The sequence below is a fragment of the Prorops nasuta genome, unplaced genomic scaffold (assembly GCF_024137725.1).
Source record: "Prorops nasuta isolate Cenicafe-Biocafe unplaced genomic scaffold, Cenicafe_Pnas_1.2 PNAS00006, whole genome shotgun sequence".
NCBI classification, from domain to species: Eukaryota; Metazoa; Arthropoda; class Insecta; order Hymenoptera; family Bethylidae; genus Prorops; species Prorops nasuta.
The window spans coordinates 484,883-510,369 of NW_027116803.1; the positions used below are offsets into that span (position 1 = coordinate 484,883).

The following is a 25,487-nucleotide window of genomic DNA, read 5'->3' on the forward strand; positions in this document are numbered from 1 at the left end:
GAATGAAGTTCGTGGGCGAGCCGCGAGAGGCCGAGAGACGAAGAGGTAACGAATGTAACGATAAGTATGAGCAATAAGTGGCAATAAGTGGCAATAAGCAAACAACGTTTGTGGGATAGGCTAGGCGTGTCCTTTGACAAATATTAATATCTACAAGGTTTAAGAGAATTTTACAATTTTCTCATTTGTTATAGTTTATTCAAAAAGAACAAGATACGATAGGTACGTTAAGTAACGTAGGTTTTATTGTTGAACTGTTTAGAATCACTAAATACTTAACCTGTACAGTTGGATTGAAGGGCGTGATGTTTTGAAATTTTAGGTAGCGAAAATGAATTATGGAAAAAGATCACCCAGTATGGGTACGCCGTCAGTGTATTCCCATGTTACCACTAGAAGTAGTGCAAATTTGCGTTCTTCAAGGTCTGTGAAAAGTGTTAAAATTCCTTGGTACCAAAAACCTATACTCACAAATGCTTATGTACTGGATATCCAAAGAGGAGCTATGTTCACTGCCATATTTTCAGTGGTATTTTGACAGATTAAATTTTGTTGTGTAAACCATAAACAAGTACTACTAAAAATTATTATTTTACAGTTTCTGGCATTTTTTACTATTTGTTTATCAGTCTTTGATATCTACTGTCTGGCACAAGCAGCTCCAGGCTCAGTACATTATGGCTACTACATTATTTCTTATGAATTTGTTTATGTAGGCAACCAGCATAGTATGTATAATATTTTCATATTCTGATATTTTTCAAACAATTGTTCTAATGTATGTTTTTTTCAGTTCGTAATGCATTAATTATGTTTGCCCTATTCTCAATGTTGGGAGGAATTGTGGTATTTGTAACTTCTCTAATGTTGATCAGAGCACTCAGAAAAGAATATGAGAAGAAAATGGTACCATGGCTGTATAGTTTTGCAGTCTTCACTGTTTTCAGACTATTTGCATTTATATTCTTCAGTATTGTAAATGACATGATATTTGCTTACAATATCCTAATGTGTCTTTTGTGGATTGTATTTATTTGTTTCTCTATTTATGGATGGCTGGTTGTATATTCACTATATCTTGAACTGTCAGACTTAACTAGACTAGAAGACTTGGCTCATTTGAGGGTAAGGAATAGAAAATTTTTTTGAACAATTACTATTGGCAAAGGATGTTTGAAATATATTTACTTTTTAGATTGGTACTATGCAATCTTTGAATGCATCGACAACCCATTCTCTGGCTGGTTCAAGACCAACAACACCTCACAGTACAGTATCTACAATGCCAGTTAACTAATCTTATAACAGGCTTGATCTCTCACCATGTAATTTGTTCACTTGCCCTTTCACTGCCCATTTATGAAACATTGAAAATTGCCATTCAAGCTGTAGTTTCAATTTTTACATAAATCAAGCTTATGAAACTGTTAGTATAATTATCTAAAAGAAACAGATTTGCATTATAAAATTTAATTTTATTGTTATTGTGAAATATTTTTATTTATGAATTATGGGCAATTAATCAATGTAGAATAAATTATGTGGTAAACACACACACATATATATATACACAGATAGGGCAGTGGAAGGGCTAAGCCAGACGATTTTTATGCTATGAGCAGAATCTGTCAGTTTTGTGGAAAATAACTATATTTAAGCGTTGTTGCTTTGCAGGAGATAGTTCAAATAATTTAAGATTGTTAAAATTGATTAGTATGAAGTCCGTCCATTTTACATTTGCCATTATTTAGTACAGATATGTTCAGAAAAAATCAATCTGTACCACACTTGGCTCTTATTTGATAATTTAGATATAAATTTTTTGAAAAATATATTTTTTGTAGGTCTATATACATATATATAGATATAGATATAGATATAGATATATATTTACATATATATATATTAATTCGCTCCGTCCATTTTTAGCTGTGTTAATGACTGCTCTTTCAATTTTTATTCTAGCATATTTTTTTTTATGCTTTTAACAGCAATTTCTATGAAATGGAATTTAAGTACGTTGATCTTTGTATATGTCGGAAATCTTACCGAAATCACAAATATTAAGGATGAAATTTGGTGTAGATGATTATTTGTTTTCAAATTTGTTTTGATCAAATGAAAAAGCTTTTAAAATTTAAATAGATAGTTAAGGCCTCTTTGCATACTAATGCGACGCCGTGCAAATGAGAATGTGCAGTGATGTATGTGCATATGATTAAATTATTTTACAAACCGAATTATTCTCTGGCACATTAAATATTGAAGTTTATCATACGTATAATTTGCTTACATTAAACAGATTTTACTATCTCTTAACAAAAAAAAATTTGTAAAAATATCAAGAGATACAGTAGCATCTCGATAATAAGTAATTTTGAAAAGCTAAAGGGCTGCTAATATCTTTTATGAGAAGATTGGCGCTGCAATAATCATTTACATCAAATACTCCTTACAAAACACGAATAGACATATGGCGTAACAACATTTTTTACAAACGACGATAAAACGCACTTTTTGCGCTTGTTACTATGTATCATTAAACTTATAGTTATAATCTACATTTTTAAATCTATACATTTTCTATCATCAATAGCACAAAAATATGCTATTACAAATATTTAAGATATTTCGCTACTAATTAAACACGAAGTGTGTAATGATATCATATCTCAATATTAAAAATGTTAATGGCACACTTTTAAAAATCTATAAAAGCATAACCAAGTACCTTTTGCATTACAAATGTGTATTATAAATACTTATAAGTTAAAGCGTGACTGCACAATAAAACAAGATTTATGATAAAACACGAAAAATTTATTTTTTGTACATGACATCGCTTATATTTAAAAATACGTAAAAATTTCAAAAGATTAGGCACTAATGAGAGTAATAGTACTGGTACATAATAAAATATTCATTATTTACAGAAACCCGCATCAAATCGTTGCATAAATAAAATATTGGTGATTTTTACTCCATTTGCCTTATAGTGAATTTGCTTGAACATTGGTAATACAATTGGAGTAAAAGTTTCACGTTCTTTGATGCGACAGTAAAATCACTAAAAAAACTAACGCTTATACCTTAGTTATCTCTTATTTAAAAAAGGAAATCACTAATAATACCGAAGCTATTTACAAGAGCATTCAAAGCCTTACTATTAAAAAAAGTTCTTTTAATCCAACATCGTTAATCATTTTAAGAATTTATGCTTGGATAAGTTCACATGAAGCTTTCATAAGGTTGTTAACTAAGGCTAGCGAAGGAATTTATTTAATATATTCCAGATGAACCAGCCACCTACTAAAAATATTGTGGTTTTTAGAGCTTGATGCATCCAATATAATCTGCAATTAAAATTTAATTCAGTTAAATCAATGGAGAGAGTCACTAATGCTTTTCTAAATAATCAATTAATAATTCTTACTTCTGTAGTCTTTTTCTAGATTCTTCCAAGGAATCAGGAGTTTGTTTAAACAGGTGGGATCTCATCCCCTGCATGTAACTTTTGAAGTATTCATTCCAACTGAAATTCTGCATACTGAATTTGAAGATTTGTTGGTCTTTTGTGTTAAGTCTTCTCCAAAGATCATTAACATTGTCATTCGTGAACTCCCAGTCGTTCACACAGAAGTGTGAAACGAGATTCATCATTTTATGAATTTTCTCGTACATCTTCCACATTCTAAGAAGGTAAATAAATCCATTAAATGAGATAAAGTAGGTATTTACACATTATTTACTAAACTAGGTAATTAAATTTTTTTGAGAAGATAGGTAAGAGGAGGAACGAGAGAATAGAATTTAAGCATCAAAACTTACTTGGGTTTTTGGCCAACGCAAACTGTGACTGTATCCACTAATAAGGCAGGAAGCAAATGCAGGAAGGTCATGGCTATCATATAGCTAACTCTATTCTTTATCAAGGACAAAGAGAGGTACCATACGCAGTGCGTCAGTGGATACTGAAGACCATAGAAGAGGTTTATTTTTCTGAACTCGCCCCATTTGCAGGGTGCATCAACGCTGGATACGTAATTGTAAATCAACATATCCTCGTCTCTCCTAGAAAGTGACAGGAAAAATTGACAGATCAGCTTGATCAAAGGAAAATTTCCAAGATTTACGTACAATTAATTTTAGCTTTACTTGGTACCTGTTTGTTTGCTCATAAACGTCCCAAGCACTGGCAATCAGGGCATTTACTGTTAAATCGACAGGAATTAAATTAGCTATATTGTCAGAACCACAATTGGTAACGCGAATCATTCCACTACTGGTTCCTGCTACGATTCCCACAGGACCATAAAAATTGTCCACCCAGGCTGGAACTGGCTCTTCTGCAGTTGAGGAAACTGCAATTGAAATTTTAATTAGAATTGGAGTTGTGAAATTCAATTTTATATACATATATATGTATATATAGTTTTAAAAGTTTAATTTAATAATGTAAAAAAAACTGAATAAATATTTGATAAGGGAAAACTGTTTGGAATATTTTAAGAGACGTTTTAAAAGCGTTTCCAGAGAATATTTTCTTCCCTCTCCTCAAAATCTTCATCTACATCTGAATCATCAGTGGAGATGGAATTTTCAGAAGTTTCTGGACTCGTGGAGATTTCAGGATCTCTCGACGAACCAGCTGAATTTTCGTTTTGATCACTCTTATTTTTTCGAGCAATCCTTGATCTCCTTGGAGAAATTTTTTTTTAAAATTAATTGAACTCATTCAAAATTGTAGAAGACGTAAAAAACACATTTACTCGACTCGATTTGATTTTCTTTTCATTCTGCCAAGGGAATGTAGTTGATCTTGAAGATTTAAGTTACTTTTCGTTGGAGTTGTTGGAGGCGTGACAGATTCTAATGAAATTTTAGTCATCAATTCATAGTCCATTTCGAAATTGTAGTCTTCCGGATACATCGTTTCGAAAGGTACTTCCGGTTCCCTGGTAGACTTTTTTCGCGGATGGGAAACCGCGTAAATCGACGCACAGATAAATAATATCAGTCGACCCAGCAAAGTGAGCAAAAAAATTCCTATTGCAATTGAAACTTGGCAGAAAATTCCTAAGATCCCAGTTATCGCGTAGAATACTATCGTCAGACACATTTTCAATAATCATTAATAACCAAAGGAGCTGTTCAGAATTTAGTCTACATTGATCTAAAAATTCACAATTACAAAATTTCCACGTAACGATTATTTCATTTATACTCGATTTCATATTATCGATACATCGAACATCAGACTGGCATTTACCTATGGCTGGTCTGAAAATGCCCATAGGAACACCTTTGCTCTTGTCTCTCATGTAAGATTCTGTAATGGCTTTTGTGAATGTGTAGGTGTTTGGCCAATCACCGATGACCCTGAAAAATAATAATTAAAAATTAGTCAATGCTAATTAATAAAATTGCTTGACTCTAATCAACGTCTCTTTGTTATTCAATCGAGAATTGGCTTACTTGGGCGTTATCTCGTTCATTATTGATTCTGGCAAGGTGTTCACCAATGTAGAGATCTCCTCGTATTTGAATGGGTGTTCGTAAAATTTCTCCTCGATGCGTTTCAAGTGACAATTTGCGTATGCAGTCGAAACGTGGATAAAACTCTGAAACATTAAAATTTGTATAATTTTAAATTGTATATAGATTTAGCAGAGAAGATTCTCGGAAAAGAATATTTGCTAATTACCAATAAAACATAACATTTATATATATATATATATATATATATATATATATATATATATATATTTAAATTCCAAGAAACACTTGCAGCCTCTAAGAATTAATTTTTATCCACGCAAAGATTCTCAGAAAAAATGTCGTCGTTCATCAATGTAATCTATTTATCGCAGGCTCATCATGGGTTTCCTACCTTCAATTTTGGCATACGCTTGCACATCTCCAAGATGATGGCCGAGCTTCGAATATTAGTGGCAGTGGCCAATTTCAGTTTCTCGTCGAAGCGAATTGTTGCAGCTACGTGAAAAACAATCGACACATTGTTTATTATCGTTTCCTTGTCAGATTCGGATAAGCCAAGGCCCTCCAAGCTGCAGTCTCCATTTATAGCCACCACCTTGGATCTGTAGTCCGGAACTTCTTTCTTCAGTCGGTCGAAGAGCTGCAATTACCACGAGACTCGTATTAATTTTTTCAATGTATAATCAACCAATTAGCAAACTAGGTTGAAGAAAATTTCAAGCTCTTAATGAATTTTCGCCGAATTGTTTTGCACGAGGCCTATGTTTGCACGAATTAATTGTATAGGAAGGTTCTTCGAGCTCGTGACGTCATGTTTACCATGGATGACGTCACGTATTGGTTCACGTGTGTGTATTGGTCTTTGAAATGTTAATCCTCATTGTTGAACCTCGTATCTCTCCAAGCACATTTACTCAAGAATCTCGCGAGCATCGTGTGCTGTGTCTTTGCATATTCTTTTGTTTATTTCGCGAGTGATTCCTCCTTCCACTTTATTCCCCATAGCAATTTCCTCAGGTTCGATACTCACGTGATTCTGGAAGAGTTCGTCGAGTCTGCCAGCGGAGCTGACGCCCTTCTTCGCGCGGATCAACAAGTAAATCACTTGGAGGTCCTTGCAGCTTCTAAGCAATTTTTCCAGCAGGACCTTCCCCAAGAATCCTGTTCCTCCTGCAAAATAATTCGTCACCCATCGATTCAGCCACTTTTCAGGAATATCTAAACTCAAGCTCCGTTCATCGGTCATTCGTAACGCGCCAGTCGCGAGAAGGCCATCTTTGCTTCCTCGCGACTTCCGGTCTCGCTTTTTACGTGGGCCGTCTCCCAGGAAGAGAAATTTTTCGTGCAACGCTCGCGCGTTGTTTGGCGAAGCGCGCTGGCTGGCCAAAACCGGTTACTTCTACTGCGTTTCGCACGATTTCTAAATATTCTACTCGCGGCGGATTATGCTTTTACGAGCCGCGGCAAAGGAGAGGAAGAAACGGCTGGAATTGATTAGCATCGCTAAATCATACAAATATTGAATCACGGAGCTGGGAATTATTATTTCGAGAATTTTCCGACTGGGAAAGAGGAAAATCTTCCTTGAGACTTGACATTATTTGAAAAGAGCGGGAGATTTTGAATTCCCCTGTGAAATTTGCTGCTCTCGCGCTGGAGATGCGGGCTCGGATCAGAATCGAGATTCGGGGTGATAGATTACCGGTGATAAAGATGCTTTGGCCCGCGTAGAATTCTTGTATGGGCGTTCCCTTTGCGATTCGACTCTCCTCGTCGAAACGGTTGTTGTTGGCCTCATTTTCGCAGCCAATCTGACCCTGCAAAAAACAAATTCCGTCGTTTTATCATTACTCCATTTGCACAGCTGAAGCGAAGATGAATAATTTTGTCGATACGAGTCGGAGACAAAATTGGTTCCGTGCCGGAAGCTTACGGGGGGATGGAGAGGTGAACACGAGTGTCGCGTGCAGAAAACAAATAAAAAACTCAAGCGAGGAGATACGATAGAAAATCAATTATCATAATTTTGTAAAAATTAAAAAAAAAATCAGTAGTAAAAATTCCAGATAAATATTGTATATATCTTTCTAATAAAATTAAATACACACTAGAGATATCAAAATAAAAACAGTGCAAGATATTTTATAGCGTAGGTCGATGAATGAAATTTCTTGCTGAATGATGTAATAAAAAAAAAAAGATCAATTAGTCTAAATTTGGCTAGACGCTGTGGCCATTTTAATTTTGAAAAAAAAAAAAAAAAAAATGAAAGATTTGCTTATGTAAAGGTTTTCACTCGTAGCACGAGCATGTGGATCTTATGGATTTCCGTGGGTCAAGAGGCTCGTCCGCCTCGAGCACCAATGTTTATCCTCCATTAATCAGCCTCGAGACCGGAGCTTCTGTCACCCATGTGGCATATCAGAGGCTTTTAAAGCCTCGCCATCCGAATGGCTCGTGGGACTTTGATGGAATTTCAATTTCAATTTCAACCGACCTCGAATTACAGTTTGTTCAATGGTGTAATACAGTCATCAATATTCAAGCGTTAAACCAAAAAGGTATTCCTATACCATTCACTCATCTCCACTATATATATATATATATATATATATGGTTTACATTGCCATTGTCCTTGCGAAGAAATCTCTTAAAATTTTAGCACTTTTCTGTAAAACCTTTTTTCATACATTATTATTTTAATCGTGCACGCGGTTCTTTCAGGGTTACAACGATGGTTGCGAGGAGAAAAATGTTAAAGTCAAAGAGTCGGGCGAAGTTTCCATTCGTCAGACCCGAGGAAAACGCACGCGTTTTGAAAATTCGATTTCTCTGCCAATGTCACGTGTTCATCCTCGACTGTGTCACGTAATGATGTCCAGCTCCACGTGTGTCGTAATAGGCCGTCTTTATGTTTCATAAGTTCCATAAGTTCATGTAAGAAGAAAGTCGAGAGCATTTCGACCTTCCTTGCTGACAAAGACCCACGTTTTGCATTCCGCTCGAGAGTCGATTAAGAAAACAGCACAAAGGATGCAAGATTGCAGAGTTGAGTAGTCTCGAGAGGTTATGGGAAAAATACCGAGGAAAATGCTGAGGAAATTCAACGAATCGTGTTGTCCCGTATGGACCGAGAGTTTTTGTGTTAGGAAATGAAGACGGAGCGACACACGCGTTCACGAATAAGAAATTATGTAACAGCCAGGGGGGAGGATAGATTTCTCTGTGAGGACATCGCGATGACCATAAAAATGTCATAACTGTTTCTCCACTGCGAAAAAGTAAAGCAGACCGTTTATGTGCTGGAAACTATAAGGATCGCCATTTCTTTTTTCAGGTGTACCTGAAATATTAGGAGAGAGAGAGAGAGAGAGAGGGAAACGTTACGATTTTAGTTGAATTCGACTAAAAAATGTCATAGTTAACGATGGAAGAAAAGAATTCGCTATTAACACAACGACCAATGCCTTTGGGGAATAAATCGGGGTTATGCAACGATCATGAAATATTAATGGAGCGAAATGCTACGAAAATATGAAACCATGGGAAGAAAGTAGTTGCGATAGTGTATAATCTGTTTTTTTCTTTTTTTTTTTGGTCAGAAGTCCTGTTTTTTTCTGTAGTTTTAAAGGATATTGGAAGTGAATTTTTTTTGCTACTAGGTTCACTCGAAATCCACAGCTGTGAAGATTTGACTGTTCCAGTTAGAACTACGTGACCCGAAAGAGAAAAGTGGATCAGGTCTCGTACGGTTTACCGAAATGAATAAACTACTTCTCCTGTGGGACGTCTACAAGAAAATAAAAGTCTGTTATCTGCAATGCATGCTTCTACTCTTTCATAAATTTTACCTCGAAAAGATTGGTATCTATATATAATAATAATGGTCTAAAAATGTACGGATAAGAAACAAAGAGGGATTTATTTTTGGTTATAATTGAGCATGGAAATAAATAAGGTTTATTTTTTAAATTAACTGAATATGTTGCTGTAAGTAGTACTAGAAATATTTCTGAAGCGTTTTGGGAATCAATTTGACACGTTGGAACCTTTTCATATCGCTTTCAATAGACTAAGTAATAATTATAACAAAAATTCGAGAGAATTTTTATTTTTCAATAATGAAATCTTAAAAGAAATTAGAAACGAGTCGAATGAATAGGATGAATCAAATTAAACTGAACCGTAACAAAATCCTTTGGACTTTGTCAAATAAACTAAACAAAAATGACGTTAACCAGAAAAGATAAATTTTTCAGGGAAAATGCGTGGGGCTTTCGTTTTTCGAAAATCGAATCTTGAAATAGGTTAGGCAGAGATCGACTGAATCGTATGAACCGAACGAAACCGAATAATGACATATATTGTTAGAACACCCGTTACTTTCGCGTTGGGTGAACGAACCAGTTTGCTTGTGGTAGGAGGGGAGGAGTGGGGTTGGAGCGAGGAGGAGGTGTAACTGTAAACTGATTCGAGCGTGCCGAAGGTATCGTGTCCTTGACATAGAGACCAACATTCAGCTGGCACGAAATTAAATTGGACTTCGCCTCGACTCAGCTACGAGTCGGCAAAAAAGTTGCGAAAATCGCGAAAATTCGTTCCGAGCTCGAGAAAAGAAGCATTTTTTCAACCATTGTGCCAAAATAAAAACTAGAACGATCGATATACAGGTAGAAGAAAATAATGCAGAATTATATTAACAAGGTGCATCGATAATGAAATTCAACTTTAATGCGTATTCGACTGTTTTGTTCAGGCGTGTCGCAATTATGTCATTGCAATCGAATCTGTTTAGGCATGCATAATTCGATGATACGTGCGCTGCGGAAAATGTGTCATTCGTATATATATATATATATATATATATATAAATACATATATATACACGCAATTGTTACACACTGGAGTTTTGTAACCCCCCCCCAGAAATGCGAAACGAATACTCAAATATTTTGGAAGCAAAAAAAAAAGAAGCATCGAGAAAATACCAGTTGGACCCAATCTCGTTCGTGTCATAAGGCCCAGAAAATAATCAAACGAAAAATTAAAATACGTTGCACAGGATGGGTCCCTTTAACGAGGCTGAGAAAATCAATGGATATGTCGAAAGTTTGCTTCCCATGCGAGTTTTACGACCTTCATTTAACATTCCAGATGTATTGCAGCAATGCTGAGTCTACTTTTGTGATATTTTGCTTTTAAATCGCTTGAGTGGACTAAACTAGCGTTTCGACAAACAGATCTTCGAGAAACCGGATGCATTGGCGTTCGAGCGTTAATTGATCGCCTCATAGACGAAATCTCTTCCACCCAAACTGAATTATATGTATTCGTGTCTAGTGGAGAGACTAGATTTCTTTTTACTTTATTTTCCTCCCAAGCTCTTGCATTTTTTATCCTGCGATATACCATTCACTCGTAAGATATATTTTGCACTTGTTTGACTTTGGTAAGTCTCGAAATTAACACTTGCTCGATAAGAGGTTTTTTGTCTAACTAAATTCGATTTTTATTGTTAATTATCAAAGAAAGTAACCAGTTTTTTTTGCCATGAATTGTTTTAGCTAAGTAGAATTAAATTCATTGAAATATTATGTTTTAATAAATTTTATTCTTTCAATTTCAATCCTGTTATGCACTTTCCATTCGTAAATACAATATTTTCCATTTCCTTGACTTCAGCGTATCTAGAAATTAATACTTTATTCGACAAGAGATTTCCTTTTAACCACAAATTTAATTTTTATTATCAATTATCAGAGAAACTAACGAACCTTTTCCCACGAATTCCATTTACTAAGTAAAATTTCACCAATTGTAATATCATGTTATATTAAAATTGATTTTTAATCATTTCTTGTACCTTCCACGATATTTCCTACTTGTTTGACTTGAGTAATTCTGGAAAGCAACACTTGTTCATTAAGAAATTTTCCTCCAATCGAGTTTGATTTTTATTATTAATTCGCAAAGAAACTAACGAATATTTTTCCTTGAATTGTTTTTACCAAGTAGAATTAAAGCAATTGGAACAATATCGTTGGAGGTGTATGACGCAATCAAAGTTTCTCCGTGTAAACATTAAGGATATTTCTAAGAAGTTTGCGACGCTTACAGTTATTATTGGTGCGTCAATAGGCTGCTATATTCGTAATAAGTTATTTCATAACGTGAGCAGAGCACATTAGATATTAGGCACAAATTTTTCGTTACGTTAGCCACTCCAGTCAGTTTACGTAAACTTCAACCAGAGTTTACATAAGCACATTTTCAACCTTCCTATAGTAATAATATACGTGTAGTATATAAACAGAGCTTTCGCAATAGGGATAAATGCTTTTTTCTCTCTAAATGGCCACTTCTACTGATTTCGGTGATAAAAATTGAGTCGACGTCATATTCAGCATTCGGACAGTAGTGCATATGCACTGCGTATTATAAAAATAATAGTAGCATTTTGTCCAAGGTTTTATATTCTATATTTTCATGAACAAATTAAAATTATATTCAATATTTTTATAATAATATACATGTAGTATATATAATTAAAACTTTTCTAATTGAAAAAATTATTTTTCTCCAAATGGTCAGGTTTATTAATTTAAGTGGTAGAAAATGATTTGATTCAAATTTAGTGTAATAACATAAGTATAGTACATAAACATAATGTTTGTAATTGAAAATTTTTATTTACATATGGTCAGTTCTACTGATATAAGTGATAAAAATTGTGATCGATATCCTTCTTATCCTTTTCCAATGGTCATTGACATAGCCAATGCAATGGGCTAATAAATAAGAAATAATTTATGAGACTTTATTTTCAGTGGAATCCTCGGATTGGCCAATTCTTTCATAAAATTTCGGAACTGTCTAGTCTCACAGAAAGTCCTTTCACTATTCCAAATCCTGTTCCGGGCCAACTCGCTAAATCAACTCTGAATGGATACATACAATTTTTGTATCCTTCTTCTTTCTGTTCCTACATTTTCCCCCCATTAACGTTTTCGTCTCATTAATTTCTTTTGCACAATTTTCAGTCTGTCTCTAGAGCTCGAATATACAAATTTCAGCTGCGATACTGATTTTTATCTAATGGTTTTTGCTTTTCGTTTGTACCATATTATCATAATGTTCATATACTCTCATATTTTGCACAATCTTCATTCTGCCTTTTAAAAATTTGGACCTTACATTTGTCAAAAATTTATTTTTAGGAAAGATTCAAATTATGTGTTATTACTGTTGGTCTACGAGTGAAAAAAACTAATGCCTAATTACTATTAATAATTTTAAGTGAAATGCGTTACTAATTGTTATAATTTTTATATTCTCCTATAATTTCATTAGTACACTGAGAAAGGAATCATTTAATGCAAATAAATTTATATTTTGAACAGGACTAATGAAACTTAATTAATTGGAGTAAAATTAATTTAATTATTTTTCTTTTCATTCAACGAGTTCCTCATTAAAACAATGCATACCTTTAATTAGTAACTATTCGAGTGAACCTTTATTAGAATTAAATAATTCTTCTCTCAATTTATAACCCCAACTCTGTCTTATTCACTGTTTAAATTTTACACTTGTCAAAGTTTATGTTTAGGGAGGATAAAAACTTTGTTAATGTGATTTTACAAGAAACAGAAAGTAAATATCTAATCACCACGAGTGATTCCAGTTGAAATGCGTAAAAGAGTGATAAGAGCCATGATTAAAACGAGAATATGATTTGCGAATATTAATCGAATTACGTGAAAAAAACAACGAAAACGTAGAAAAGTGGAAAAAAATGTGGGGTGTGATAGGGGGTTAGATAAGAATACATTCGAGAGTCATCCTAAAGCACGGATAAAAGTGACCGTGAAAGAAATTGACGTGTGTCGAGGGCAAAAATGTAATCGAGTGTCGAAATTGCGCGAGAGGACGAGTTTTTCGTGCTTGGAATGTGCATCGGTGCGCAGTCGGTGCATGGAAAATGGGCCTCCTCACGTAAGTAAGCCGAATTCTCATGCTGGCTCTTGGTCTCTTCTCCCCCCCCCCCTCTATTTCCTTCCCAATAATCCATCCCCACCTCTCTAGTCCCAAGCATCGAGCAACGTCACTATACACATTCGACAATTGAATAATAAATCAAACTTTAAATATAAAAAATATTCTTTACCCCCCTCGTCTTATAATTCTCCCATTTACCTCCCTTCACACTTAAATAATTTCCCAGTAAAAATAAAATTAACCCTTAAAGGGAACATCTTAAAATTACATAAAAAGCAAATTGAGTGTTAATTAATCAAGATTTTAATTTCTACGTTGTTTTGAGTATGGAATACATTTTTGCCAGAAAATGATACAAAATAAACTTCTTTACAACTACTTCGATAAAAATGTAAATTCTTATGCAAGTTTGTGAAAAATATCTACTACATTTTCAATTCTGCAAAATTGACAATCATACACAAATTTCACTGGCTGTCAAACAGCCACACAGCACTTTAACTGTTAAACTCTATGGAATCCTAACTGAATAAAAATAAACCTTTCGATATATTCCATGAATTAAAATATTCCTGCCACGATATAACAGAGATACTTCGACTACGTTTATATTGACAGTGAAGATACAAGGCACGATATGAAATTGGAAAGAAGATAAGAAACGAAAATAAACAATATACAGAAGACTACAGAGGAGAACTCAAAACAAATAAACTGTATTACATACAAATATAAATTATTCGGTACTCACTCTTCCATCGTTTTCCGGATTAACACTATGTTCCAGCAACATTCTGGCCAGTTACCGAACGTCCCACAGGAGAATGAAGTTTCCCGTCCAACCGCTGATTGGCACAAATTTGACAAATCGTAGAACTCGAGGATCGAGACTGTGGTTACGCGAGAGACGTAAGGACGAGGAGGACGAGGGGGAAAGGACCTCGAGGACCGACAGAGTCGAAGGACGGGAGGGAGATCAACAAACCGCTCGCTGTAGAGTCACATGAAAATTCCTGATGGAATTTGAAGCAGTGCTGAAGGAGCGTCCAGGTCGAAGGACTCTCCAAGGTCACAGGAGCTCTCGTAGAGCTTTTACGATACTTTGTTTGGGCGTTCGATGCTTGGCTTGATTTTCCGTTTCGCCGATGAAAGAAATATAAAGGGAGAGAGAGAGAGAGAGAGAGAGAGAGAGAGAGAGAGAGAGAGAGAGAGAGAGAGAGTATACAATAGTGGGCCGATATGCGACGGCTAGCCGAGTTTGGAGGATACTGAGCGTTCTCTGCCGGTTCTTGGCAGGATGTAGCACGCCCGGTCACCTGTCTTCTTCCCAACGGACGAGTCCGGACAGTATTTGACCCCGTTAAAACCGACCGAGTGACGATCACTCCCTCCCAATATACCACCGCTCAACCTATCCCTCCCCCTCACCCCTCGCCACCTCGTCTCTGACCACTCTTTTGACTTCTTTTACCTCTGCTCATTTTTCTCGTTCCTCCACTTCTCTTCTTTCTTCCCCCACCCCCTCCCTCTCACTCCTATTCCACCCCTACTCTCTGTGCTTTCTCTTTCTTCCTCCCTCCCATTGTTTACTTCTCTTTTTTTGTTACACATTTTTCACCTCTCACTGCAATTTTCGTAACGACTCATAAACATGCTTATATATATATATATATATATATATAGCTACAGAGTAATTCACATTTGATGGTAATTAAGTTTTATTAAGCTTCGTCCATGTTTCTCAACCACCACTCTGCGTTCCCTTCTTACGATTTACTTGGGCTTGTGTGTGCTCGACCTTACGACCAGACTCGACAGGATTTGTATCAAGAAAGCTAACTGTTCTCGCTTTATTATTATCCTAGTCCCTGAATGGAGAACTAGTTTCGATTCTACTAGTTTTATAATAAGTAGAAAAATTGTTGGAAGAAATTATAGTTTGACTTTATTTTTATTTTAAGCATTTTTGTAGTTGTAGAGATTTATGTTTTGGTCAATACTTTAATATTTTTGTGAGAAGAGATCAAAGTGGATAGAATTATTTTGTTTCAAAGCTGAAGAGGGTAAATGAGTTTGACATGATTCTACAGATGGAAGAGTTTATGGGGAAAGAAAAATCTTGTAACGTTATGATGAGAATACGCGAAGACTGTCACACTTGTTCTGACCGGAAACTTTAATGTTTTTATATGAGAAGGTATTAATTTGAAATAGAGTTTTTTCTTTTTCAAAGGGGAGCAGGAATAAGTTGGCTCCACGTGGTGCACGAGGCACGAAGAGTCTCGGTGAGGAGAGAAAAATCTAGCAATAAGTCGATGAATATTGAACAGAAGGGTCTGACGCAGCTTCACAGGTGGATCGTACCGTCAGCAACTCTGGCCAAAGTCTAAAAACGAATCTACGCTCGACCCTTGAACTTTGAACTTATTTGCAGTATGTCGTTCTAATTAGTAGCAAAGTACTCTATTACACGAATGACAGAGAGCGATGAATAAAATTTCTCCGAAATTTCGAGATTCTTGGATGAATTTTGCCACAGGTAAAAAATTTCTGCGATTATTAATATTTTTCTTCCTTTCTCAACGTCTTAACGATCCGATTTCACAAGAATTTTCATAAGACTCCGTTTGTCTCGCAGATAAGTTGTTATAACGAAGTCGGCTAAATGGTTGGTTTAATCACTGTTTTTAGTAAAATCAATTTCAATGTTTGCTTTTCTCGATGTACGTTTCCCGCTTAATTTTTGGCCTAGTCCCTTCCGACGCCACAGACACTCTTTTATTTACCTTTCCTCTCACCGACGCTCCTTGCTCACGGTGCCACGAAATTGATCTCCCAACGTTTGAGAATTTTAAGTGTTATGTCACGAGTGACGTTAAGTTAAGGCGACATAAGAATATTATTCGAGGAAGCCTCCTTTTGACCTCGCTATGAGAAAAAATAAATAAGCTTGAAAAAAGATCTCGATAAAAAAAACAAACGCCTCGTATTTTCGTGCAAAAGAGAGTTTTTAACCAACTTAAGACCTTTGGAGCTAGTATATTGTTGCATGTGTTTCATGGGACTCGGAATAAAGATAATTTTTTAATAGCAAAATTCAGTTTATTTATGCGGTAGAAACTGCACCATTTGGTATAACAAAAGATTTATATAAATATAGTTGATACAATGCTATAATTTACTAGAAAACTATAATATTATTTACACGCGTAGTTTTATTGCTCGTCTCGTTATACGTCTTTGTCCGTTTAATCCAACATTGCTCGGAGTCATTTTCCTCTTCGATTAGTAGCAAAAATGGTACCAAATTTCGGAAACTAAGCCATCACGCTCCTACTGAAATCACAGAATTATTTACTGGGATTGCACGTGGTTCTCACACAGACTTCTCAATCACATTTTCGCTTATCGTCGAGACTCCACCAATAATACCAAAACTCAGGATAAACATAGAAAGTTTGTACAGCAACAAAAATCCAATGATGGTAACCACGCATTTAACGATTTGGTGGTAAAAATCGAATCTGAAAAAAATAGTTTTATGGTTAATACGATTATTTTCACTGTTCAATGTTAATAGAGAAAACTTGATTTTTTTTTCTCAAGATTTTGTTAACGGACGTAGTTCAAACTTTATTTGCAAAGAAAAAATCAATATTTACCTGGCCATGCGTTTTTTTGCTTCTGGGATCGTGCTGGCATCTTCCTTGAATATGTACAGCCTTATACCACCGATGCATTTTTTCATGTAGTCGTCCCAGTCGAAGTCGTTCATAGAGAAGAAAAATAGTTCCTTGTCCTTGCTGGACAGGCTGTTCCAAAGAGCAATGATATTGTTATTGGAGAAGTTCCACGTGGACGTACTGAAGAATGCTGTTACTGCTGCGAATTTGTTGAGTTTTCTGTAAGCTTTTAAGAGTCTGCAAAAAAAAGACGATCGATAATTATTCGAGTAGCACATTAGCAGCACTTGAAATAATTCTCTATATTAGGGGGCTGTAAACCTAGTTTTAATTTTGCTAATGTCACTGATAAGATTCTTTGTACCTTGGTTTATTGCCAGATGCAAGAAGACCGATATCAACGATAAGTGCTGGTATAAAGTGTAAAAGTAGGAGAAGCAGACGATAATAGTAGGGATTTTTGGCAAGGGTCACGCTGTAATTCCAGATACTTCGTGTTGTCGGTGTCCGACGACCGTATTTCATTGCCAAATTCATGTATTCGGACCATGTGAATGCTCTGTTCCAAGTTGAGTAATAATTGAAGATTGGTGGCTCAGCTGCTTCGTTTCTAAAATTCAATCGGAATTCTTGTTAACACTGATGGCTACTCGGTCGTTGGATAAAAAGTTATAACCGAAATTTTTCATTAAAAAATAGGATATAGCTTCAAAAAAATACAAAGCATTGAATCACAAGATCACTGATAAGAATGATCGATTTGAATTATTAAAGGGATTCCTACTTGTTATTGGCAACGTTCCAAGCAGTGGCTATAAGCGCGTTGACAGTGAGATCAGCTGGTATAAGTTCTGCTATGCAATTCTTATCGACATTCATCGTCCTTATCAATCCTGCTCCACCTCCGGCTAACGCACCCGTAGGTCCATAAATATTATCGATCCAACCCTCCAAGGGCTCTTTGTACGTGGATATGACTGGAAAATCGTTGAAATTTATCACAATCTGTTTTATCGACCGATGGTAAGTTACCGACCGAGTATATTTTGGCGCGCCCTGTAGCGGGTAGCCAATCAGGTTAATTTCTGAACGAGACTATACTTGTCCCGTTCGTCAGCCGTCGATGACTTTTAGACGGGTGATACAGTCAGTAGAACGGTACAGTTCCGTCCAAATATTAATCCCATCGGTTATTAAGCTACTAGCAACTGATAACCGGTCACCAAGAACCAACTTCAGCGTGTCGATATACTCTTTTGGCTCTTCCTTACCTATAGCAGGTCTGTATATACCAACGGGTAAATCCTTTCCATATTGCAAAACTACTTGTTCAGCGATACATTTGGTATAAGCATAGGTATTCGGAAAATTATCCAATAGAGTTGGCGTAATGGCATCTATTTTGTCGTCTTCTAACGAGCTCACCAACTTAATGATATCGTCACCTGCAATTATATTTTTCAATTATCTCCTTAACCACTAAGCGGTTCTCCATAGAATGCACTCTGTTACCACGTGTATCGTTCAAACAATCGTGGAACAGTAAGCAAAATAAACAAATGACATATTAATACATTGTCTCACTCGATTAGCATAATTTTTATTTCGAAATACATGAGATTAATTTTTTCAGTAGTAATACCCTGTATATGTATATCAGACGGCTTAAGGGTAACACTACTTTTTTTAACACCGAAGGCTCATTTGGCACAGAAGTGTTAATCGAACACAATAAAAGGATTAAAAACAGTAAACTAACCTGTTATGGGAGGTTTGTAGAACTTTTCGTCAACGTCCTTCCGGTTGCAATTACTGTAGGCAGTCGACACGTGTATAATACACTGAAAAAATGATATAACGTCTTGACTTGATTTTTAATGATAAAAAAGTTACTAGAGTTTGTTGTACCTTTAAATTTTTAATTTTTCTACTGATTTGCAAAATCTCCTTTGTCCCCCCGATATTGATAGCAACGGCGTCCCTCAGCTTCTCGTCGAACCTCACTGTGGCAGCCACGTGAAAAATGATGGAAACATCGGAAATGAGAATGTTCTTGTCAGCCTCGGATAATCCTAAATCCGGTTTCGAGCAATCGCCCAACATTGGCACCACTTTGTGCCTGTATTTCGGCACCTCTCTTTTTACACGCTCGAAAACCTGTTGGATCGATAAAAATGTATTTTTAAATGATATTTCTAGGAAAATATAACAGAAGAAAAGCAATATTGTGAAAAATGCTATTAAAACTTACAGCATCGTCAAGAATTTTCTCTATTCTCTGCTCAATTTCCTCTCCTTTTTTCGGTCTGATTAGAACGTAAATGCAAGAAATATCCGAACACGTCCTGAGCAATTTCTCAATGAGAACTTTGCCTAGAAAACCGGTGCCTCCTGTAGGAAAAAAAAAAACAAAATCATCTACCTTTACATTTCTACATCCTCCAACACTGATACTGTTACATAATTTCATTCCATACCTGTTATGAAAATGCTCTGATTACTATAAAAATTTTGTATCGGCGATAGCTTAACGTTCTTCGTCTCAATCGCCATTTCTGCAAAAAATGCATAGAAAATCATTAAATTTCGATTAATCAAGTTTCAAATTGGGATTATTGTACAATTAAATTGAAGTAATTATAACGCAAGGAGTGTCTATATGCATTTAGCGCAAATACACTCTTAAATGGCGATACGAGTCGTTTGGGGAATATGAGAAAACTTTCTCTCGGCGTCAATGACTACCTATAGGTAGAGTGGCTGAACCTATAGATGATATAGACTTTGGAACGATATATTTTTTCCTTCGAAAGATATTGATCTTTGGCCTTTAATTTTATTTACACGTGTCATCTTTTTCTCAATGTAATGTCTTCCTCGCTGCTTACTAAATCAATGATCGTTTGAATCGTATTAGCATTATTATCCAAAATATGTTTCTGCTGTACCACCCTAACATCTTAAGGAACAACTAACCTGATCTTTTTTTCTACTTACAATTTCATTTAAAATTAAAGTACTAATTATTTTTTTCAAAAGATTTCCATGTTTGCCCTTTAAATTTATTTACGCGTGTCATTTTTTGGTTCAATGCAGTGTCTTCTCTTACTACTTACCAAATCAATGATCGTTTGGATAGTGTTAGCACTATTTACCAAAATATTTTCCTGCTTTACAACCCTAATCTCTCAATTTATTTTTCAAATTACAATATTCCATTGGTAATTAAAAGATTAAATTATCTTTGAATTGTTTTCTGCGTATAATCGAGGGCTAATTAGTTTTTAACTAAAGACGATGACCACACTGGCTTCCATGGCTACTCGGGGGAAAATGCACGTTCGTTTCTTACAAATATCATGCGACGTGCGCGATTTTTGCCGGGAGATAATAACACGAGGGAAGCAAACTTTTCGCTGACACGTACTCGTAATCAGCGAAAAAAAATATTTGAATCAGTTTAACGTTCGATACACACGTAAGTGGTCAGGAAGCAGTATGTATCAACAAAAGTTACGATTAAAACTTTGTTTACAAAATATAGGCAAGGAAATAATAGTGTATATAAAATAATCTTTACGTATTCGTGCGAGGTCAAATCAAGGATATTTACCTAACAAGTTTGTTTAATAAACTATAATTTTCTCTGGAAAGAACGACGCGTCCTTGCTCTTTCAGAGTCAATTGATTTATAGCACGATTTCTGCATCTTTTTTAGGCTCACGATTAGTCGTCGAGTGATTTTGACGAAATAAAAAATTCTCTTCCATACCATCGTTAATTTTTAACATCCACTTAATGTGTCGTCTGTTTTTTTTTCTCCCCTATAATTTTCCAATTCCCTACAACAATTCTCCTCCTACATCGATGGAAATTCATTTCGATAATTACGCGTATCAAGTCGAACAAAAAAATGTTGGGATTGTCGCAACGAGTTCGAGAGGACGATTAAATCATTTTCCAGAGGGTATATTCGCAAAGAGGGAGAGAGAGAGAGAGAGAGAGAGAGAGGAAAAATTCAGCGGAGATAACGAAATTGATCGTAATTGACAGCGGCTCGTTAGCGAGGCGAGGTTAGTCGAGGTTTAGCGAGGTTAGGCGAGTCGCGAGCGAGGCGTCTGAAAAATTCCAGAGCGGATCCACTGGTTTTCCAACGCGCTCGGTTTCTGTTTGACGCAAATCACATACAAGGACGCGAGGCTCGAGATGAACAGAAATCAATGGCGCATAATGGAGGATAGAACGAGTAATTGTGTAATATCCGATCAGGCTTCGCACATTCATATTATAATTAATGACTTTTTTTCACCGCGTCTCGACGGAATTACATTCTTCGCTGCCTCTTGCTGGACGATCGCTAACATTCGGTGCTCGTTCCAATAACGTTTCATTCATATTCCCCTCAATATCGTTCCATTTCGAACTATTAATTCTCTCCGTTCTTTTCACAGTTAAAAAAAAATAATTCTTGCGTAATACTGGAATAATCGATGGTTATTTCCTCGAAGAAACACAAAGTTCTCTTAAGAATTATTATGGAGGCACGTTTGGGCCATTGTGGTAGAGAGGAGGGGGAAGGCCCAGTTCTCCAATCGATTTGATTCATCGCGCACGTCAACGGCCGGACGTCGAGAATTTTTTATCCAATTCCGAAATCTCGATTTTCTAATGCCTTAGAAATGCGTGGCGCGCGTCACGGGAGCTCCTCTTACCCCTCCTCGTCCTCCCTTTCGCTTTTCCCCCTCCGCTCCGCAAGATTCGTAAACTTTGCGAGTAAACATTACGGTCGAAGCGTTGGTTCAAGAAGAATCTGATGAAATTTTTATTCTCTCTCTCTCTCTCTCTCTCTCTCTCTCTCTTTTTCTAATTCAGCTGTTTTTTTCTCCCTTTTTTTAATCATCTTCCGATGAGGGATTGATCGGATTATGCTTATTTGTTGTTTGCAATGAGATGAGACAGAGATCAACATCGTTCGAACGTAAATTAAATCATCGGCTCGTGTCGTTGGAGTAAACGGATCTCTGCGTAAGAAGTGCCTATAACCTGTTCAGAGTTCCCCCTCCCTTTTGCTTTTTCCCCTTTCCAATCTCACAGAGTTCGCGATCGAGCAATTAAAAAAAAATATCCAGCAGATTAATCGAAAATCTGGTCAAGGATAATTTTCTGAAAATCTTCTAAATTTCATATATCGATGATTTTAATTTTTTTACGAGGATTATCGGAAGGATACATATTGCGATAAGAACATAAAATAAGGATAGAGATGTCCTGTGGATACATTTAGGATATCCCTAGCATGTCGCGTGTTATTATAGGATTAATAATTAGCATAAAGTGAAAATAAAAAACGAGTTGTATGGAGAAAATAGAATTTAAGAATCAAGGTCCTGATGAGAAAGGTTAGATCGTTGTAGGAGTCGATCATAATTCGCATTTAAATTGTAAATTTATATTTTAAGCTTGTGTCATCTTATACTAATCGCTGCAAAGTGCGTTGACCCATCAATAATTAATGAGAAGTCTGGCGGTAAATTATTTCATATAGATACTCTCGTATTACATAATTTCATGTGCGCTTAGCTACCTACATCAAATAATTCAAGATTTTGCCCAATGCCTCTCCGAAATCAGTCATTAATATCCCATTGATTATACCGCTTAATTTCTACCTATCACTATTGACTTGCATCAACAATTTACCAAAATTATCCACTCTAAAACTTATATATATATATATACATAAAACCGTATTATTATTAACTTTAAAAAACAATAATCCATACCAAATATCCTTTTAATTTCTAATAAAAAAACTCTATTACCAAAATAAATTTAATTCCACAAAATCAACTTTCCCCCAAAATTACAAAAATTAATTACGTATCCAATACTCTCAAAAATCCTAATAACTTAACAAGGTTCTCCACTTTCGGTCGTCTGCACATTCAACGAGGGTTGGGACAGACTTACCTGATGATGATTGCAGAGTCAGCGAGAGGACATCGGCTGTCAAGAACAAACAAATAAGCTCCCCCGTTAATTGTCTTCGACACTGAGCACCAGAACGTACTATTCACTCTGAACGATTGCAGTTTTCGTAAAAAAAAAAAAAGGAAAAAATTAACTAGGGATGACAATGACGGAATTTGATGCGAGGATTAGGATAAATCTCATGGATCGGTATGAAAGTTGAGCTGAGTAAACGTTGAAAGAATGGAAGGCTAGCAGCTTCTGTGTTCTTCTCTTATATATAGCATATAGTTGGTGCTCGTGGGGGGCTGGCCAGGCTGGCCAGGCTGGCCCGACCCCCACTACACCCCTTGGGAACTGCTCGCTTACGCAGGAGACTCGACACTCGGACTCACCGTCCACTCCACACGACTACCTAGCTCTATACTTGGCTTACTCCGTTACCAACTACTCACTCGACAGTCGTCGAGCCTTGCACTCTTCTGCACATGAATGCCAAGTAGACTTTTGTCCGAACCTGCAGACTCACCGTAATGTGTTTCCAAGATAAATGAACGCTCCAGCGGAATCTACGCGATTCTCTCAATAATCATAATGATAATAATAATAGAGAACAAATCTGCAGATTACCAAAGAATTATTACTGCTTTTCCATTCCAGTCTTATTCTCGTCGATCCTCGTTTTCTTGCTCCACAAAAACCAAATTCTTGCCTAGAAATTAATTAGCGTTCGAGGAAAGAAAAAACTGATGCAGCTGCGCTCTCCGGATGACAGCAAACATCTCCGAGAAGCGCGTCGTGTGGATTTTACGCGCGTTCGAGTGTCTCCACTTTTTTCCCCAGGCTTATCGTCTCGCATTCGTTTCTAGAATAAAAGTGTCGTGAATTTCATTCGTTCCAATAAAAATTCGATGAATAATATTCAATAGTTTTTTCTCTCTCGATAACGCTGATTATCGCGTTATGAACAACAAAGTTGCGGAGACTGGTAGAAATGCAACGAGCGATCGAGGGAGTCGTAATGATTGTGGAACGCGACGAGAAATTGTGGTCCTGATTGAGAATGAAATGATCGAAATAGAAACTTTTCCTTGGGGTAATTAAGAGACAAAAAGGATGATGATAACTATGCGTGTTGGAGAAAAAATTTTGAGGTTTCTAGTTCTAGGGAAGAAGTATTTATTGCCTTATGGTATTTTGTAGAAGAAATAAAAGTGTGTTTACGGTGGAAGAAAGTAGCAAGAATTTCGCGAAAAGATCATTCGGTATCCTTGGTCAAAAGAAAAAAAAAACGTCGCGATCGTCTACGATAGATCAGGTTTTTTGCAAGTGGAATATTATATGCACGTTGTTTGCTTTTTTTCGTCCGACTCGCACGGACTATTCATCCAACGACTCCTCGTTATTTAACGATTGTTATAATAAGAAATTGTTTTGAAAATTTTCAATCTTCTTCTCCTGCCACTCGGTGACAAATCGTTCAACGTTATCATCGAACATCTCAATTGGAATTTTGCACGCGTTATTATCGTTCGGCCAATTAATTTTTACGTGATAATTTGTCGTTAGTCTTATCGCACGATTCGCATGATTTCATTTGGAGAAAACTGTACTACGCATGTCTAATCTCTATATACCATACGAAGACCAATAATCCTTTTCTCAATTAACCAATTATTATACACAAAGAATAATCGATTATTTATTTTGAAAGTGTCACTGATTACGACACAGAGTGTAATAGCTATATCGTAAAAATCGTTTCTCATGCAGTAAAATGTAAATTGTATTCGCATGGCAGGTGGCATAAATATTAAATAATGGTCGTAACTGCACACACGACTAATTTTTCGTTGAATTAAGTGCATCTGGTAAACAAAGTGCAAAAAATTATGTATTAGTCATGATCACTTGATTAGAGGCCGAAAGTAATATCCGCGTGTTTCGTATTAAATATAAATCAACTATATTTACAGATAACTCGAGTTTAACCAAAATTTTTATCAAAGAAAATAAACAATGATTTTCAATTTTTCCTTTGTAACACGAACAAGGTGAAGAGTTATTTTTTTAATTGATCAATAATGCTGATATATGCTGCGTCAATTAGTTTGACGCCATTCGCTTTCAGTAGTGGTGAACTATGTTTTTCTGACAGTTTCACGCAATCATCGTTATTATGCGCTTGTAAAAGAAGCCCAGCGTCCAAGGTGCTCTCGCTGGACGAATCTGCAATCGTCTTGTTAATTTCTCTCTAAAATCGACGCGTTAAATAAATAAATTCTTAACCTCGTTAAAGAACAGATCGAACTGTGAACAGGTGCAATTTTTAAATTA

At 36.0% G+C, this 25,487-nt stretch overlaps 3 protein-coding genes across 3 annotated transcripts; 1 reads left to right on the top strand and 2 right to left on the bottom strand.

The window, feature by feature from the left end:
- The first annotated feature begins 64 nt into the window (after positions 1-64).
- Positions 65-2,784, top strand: pasi2 (Protein). Its single transcript, XM_066728189.1, has 5 exons — positions 65-222; positions 323-529; positions 599-728; positions 794-1,125; positions 1,196-2,784. Exons 2-5 carry the CDS (start codon positions 332-334, stop codon positions 1,295-1,297), a joined length of 762 nt encoding a protein of 253 aa, XP_066584286.1. The 5' UTR covers positions 65-222; positions 323-331; the 3' UTR covers positions 1,298-2,784.
- A 14-nt stretch (positions 2,785-2,798) lies between these two features.
- Positions 2,799-14,835, bottom strand: LOC136774092 (fatty acyl-CoA reductase wat-like). Its single transcript, XM_066728187.1, has 10 exons — positions 14,249-14,835; positions 7,202-7,316; positions 6,530-6,669; positions 5,891-6,139; positions 5,476-5,621; positions 5,270-5,379; positions 4,163-4,361; positions 3,829-4,071; positions 3,434-3,691; positions 2,799-3,353 (listed from the first exon to the last, which is right to left on the bottom strand). Exons 1-10 carry the CDS (start codon positions 14,288-14,290, stop codon positions 3,263-3,265), a joined length of 1,593 nt encoding a protein of 530 aa, XP_066584284.1. The 5' UTR covers positions 14,291-14,835; the 3' UTR covers positions 2,799-3,262.
- A 1,742-nt stretch (positions 14,836-16,577) lies between these two features.
- Positions 16,578-23,499, bottom strand: LOC136774093 (fatty acyl-CoA reductase wat-like). Its single transcript, XM_066728188.1, has 10 exons — positions 23,151-23,499; positions 19,658-19,735; positions 19,432-19,571; positions 19,089-19,337; positions 18,940-19,021; positions 18,452-18,625; positions 17,965-18,157; positions 17,545-17,790; positions 17,160-17,417; positions 16,578-17,021 (listed from the first exon to the last, which is right to left on the bottom strand). Exons 2-10 carry the CDS (start codon positions 19,731-19,733, stop codon positions 16,874-16,876), a joined length of 1,566 nt encoding a protein of 521 aa, XP_066584285.1. The 5' UTR covers positions 19,734-19,735; positions 23,151-23,499; the 3' UTR covers positions 16,578-16,873.
- Between the last annotated feature and the right edge of the window lie 1,988 nt (positions 23,500-25,487).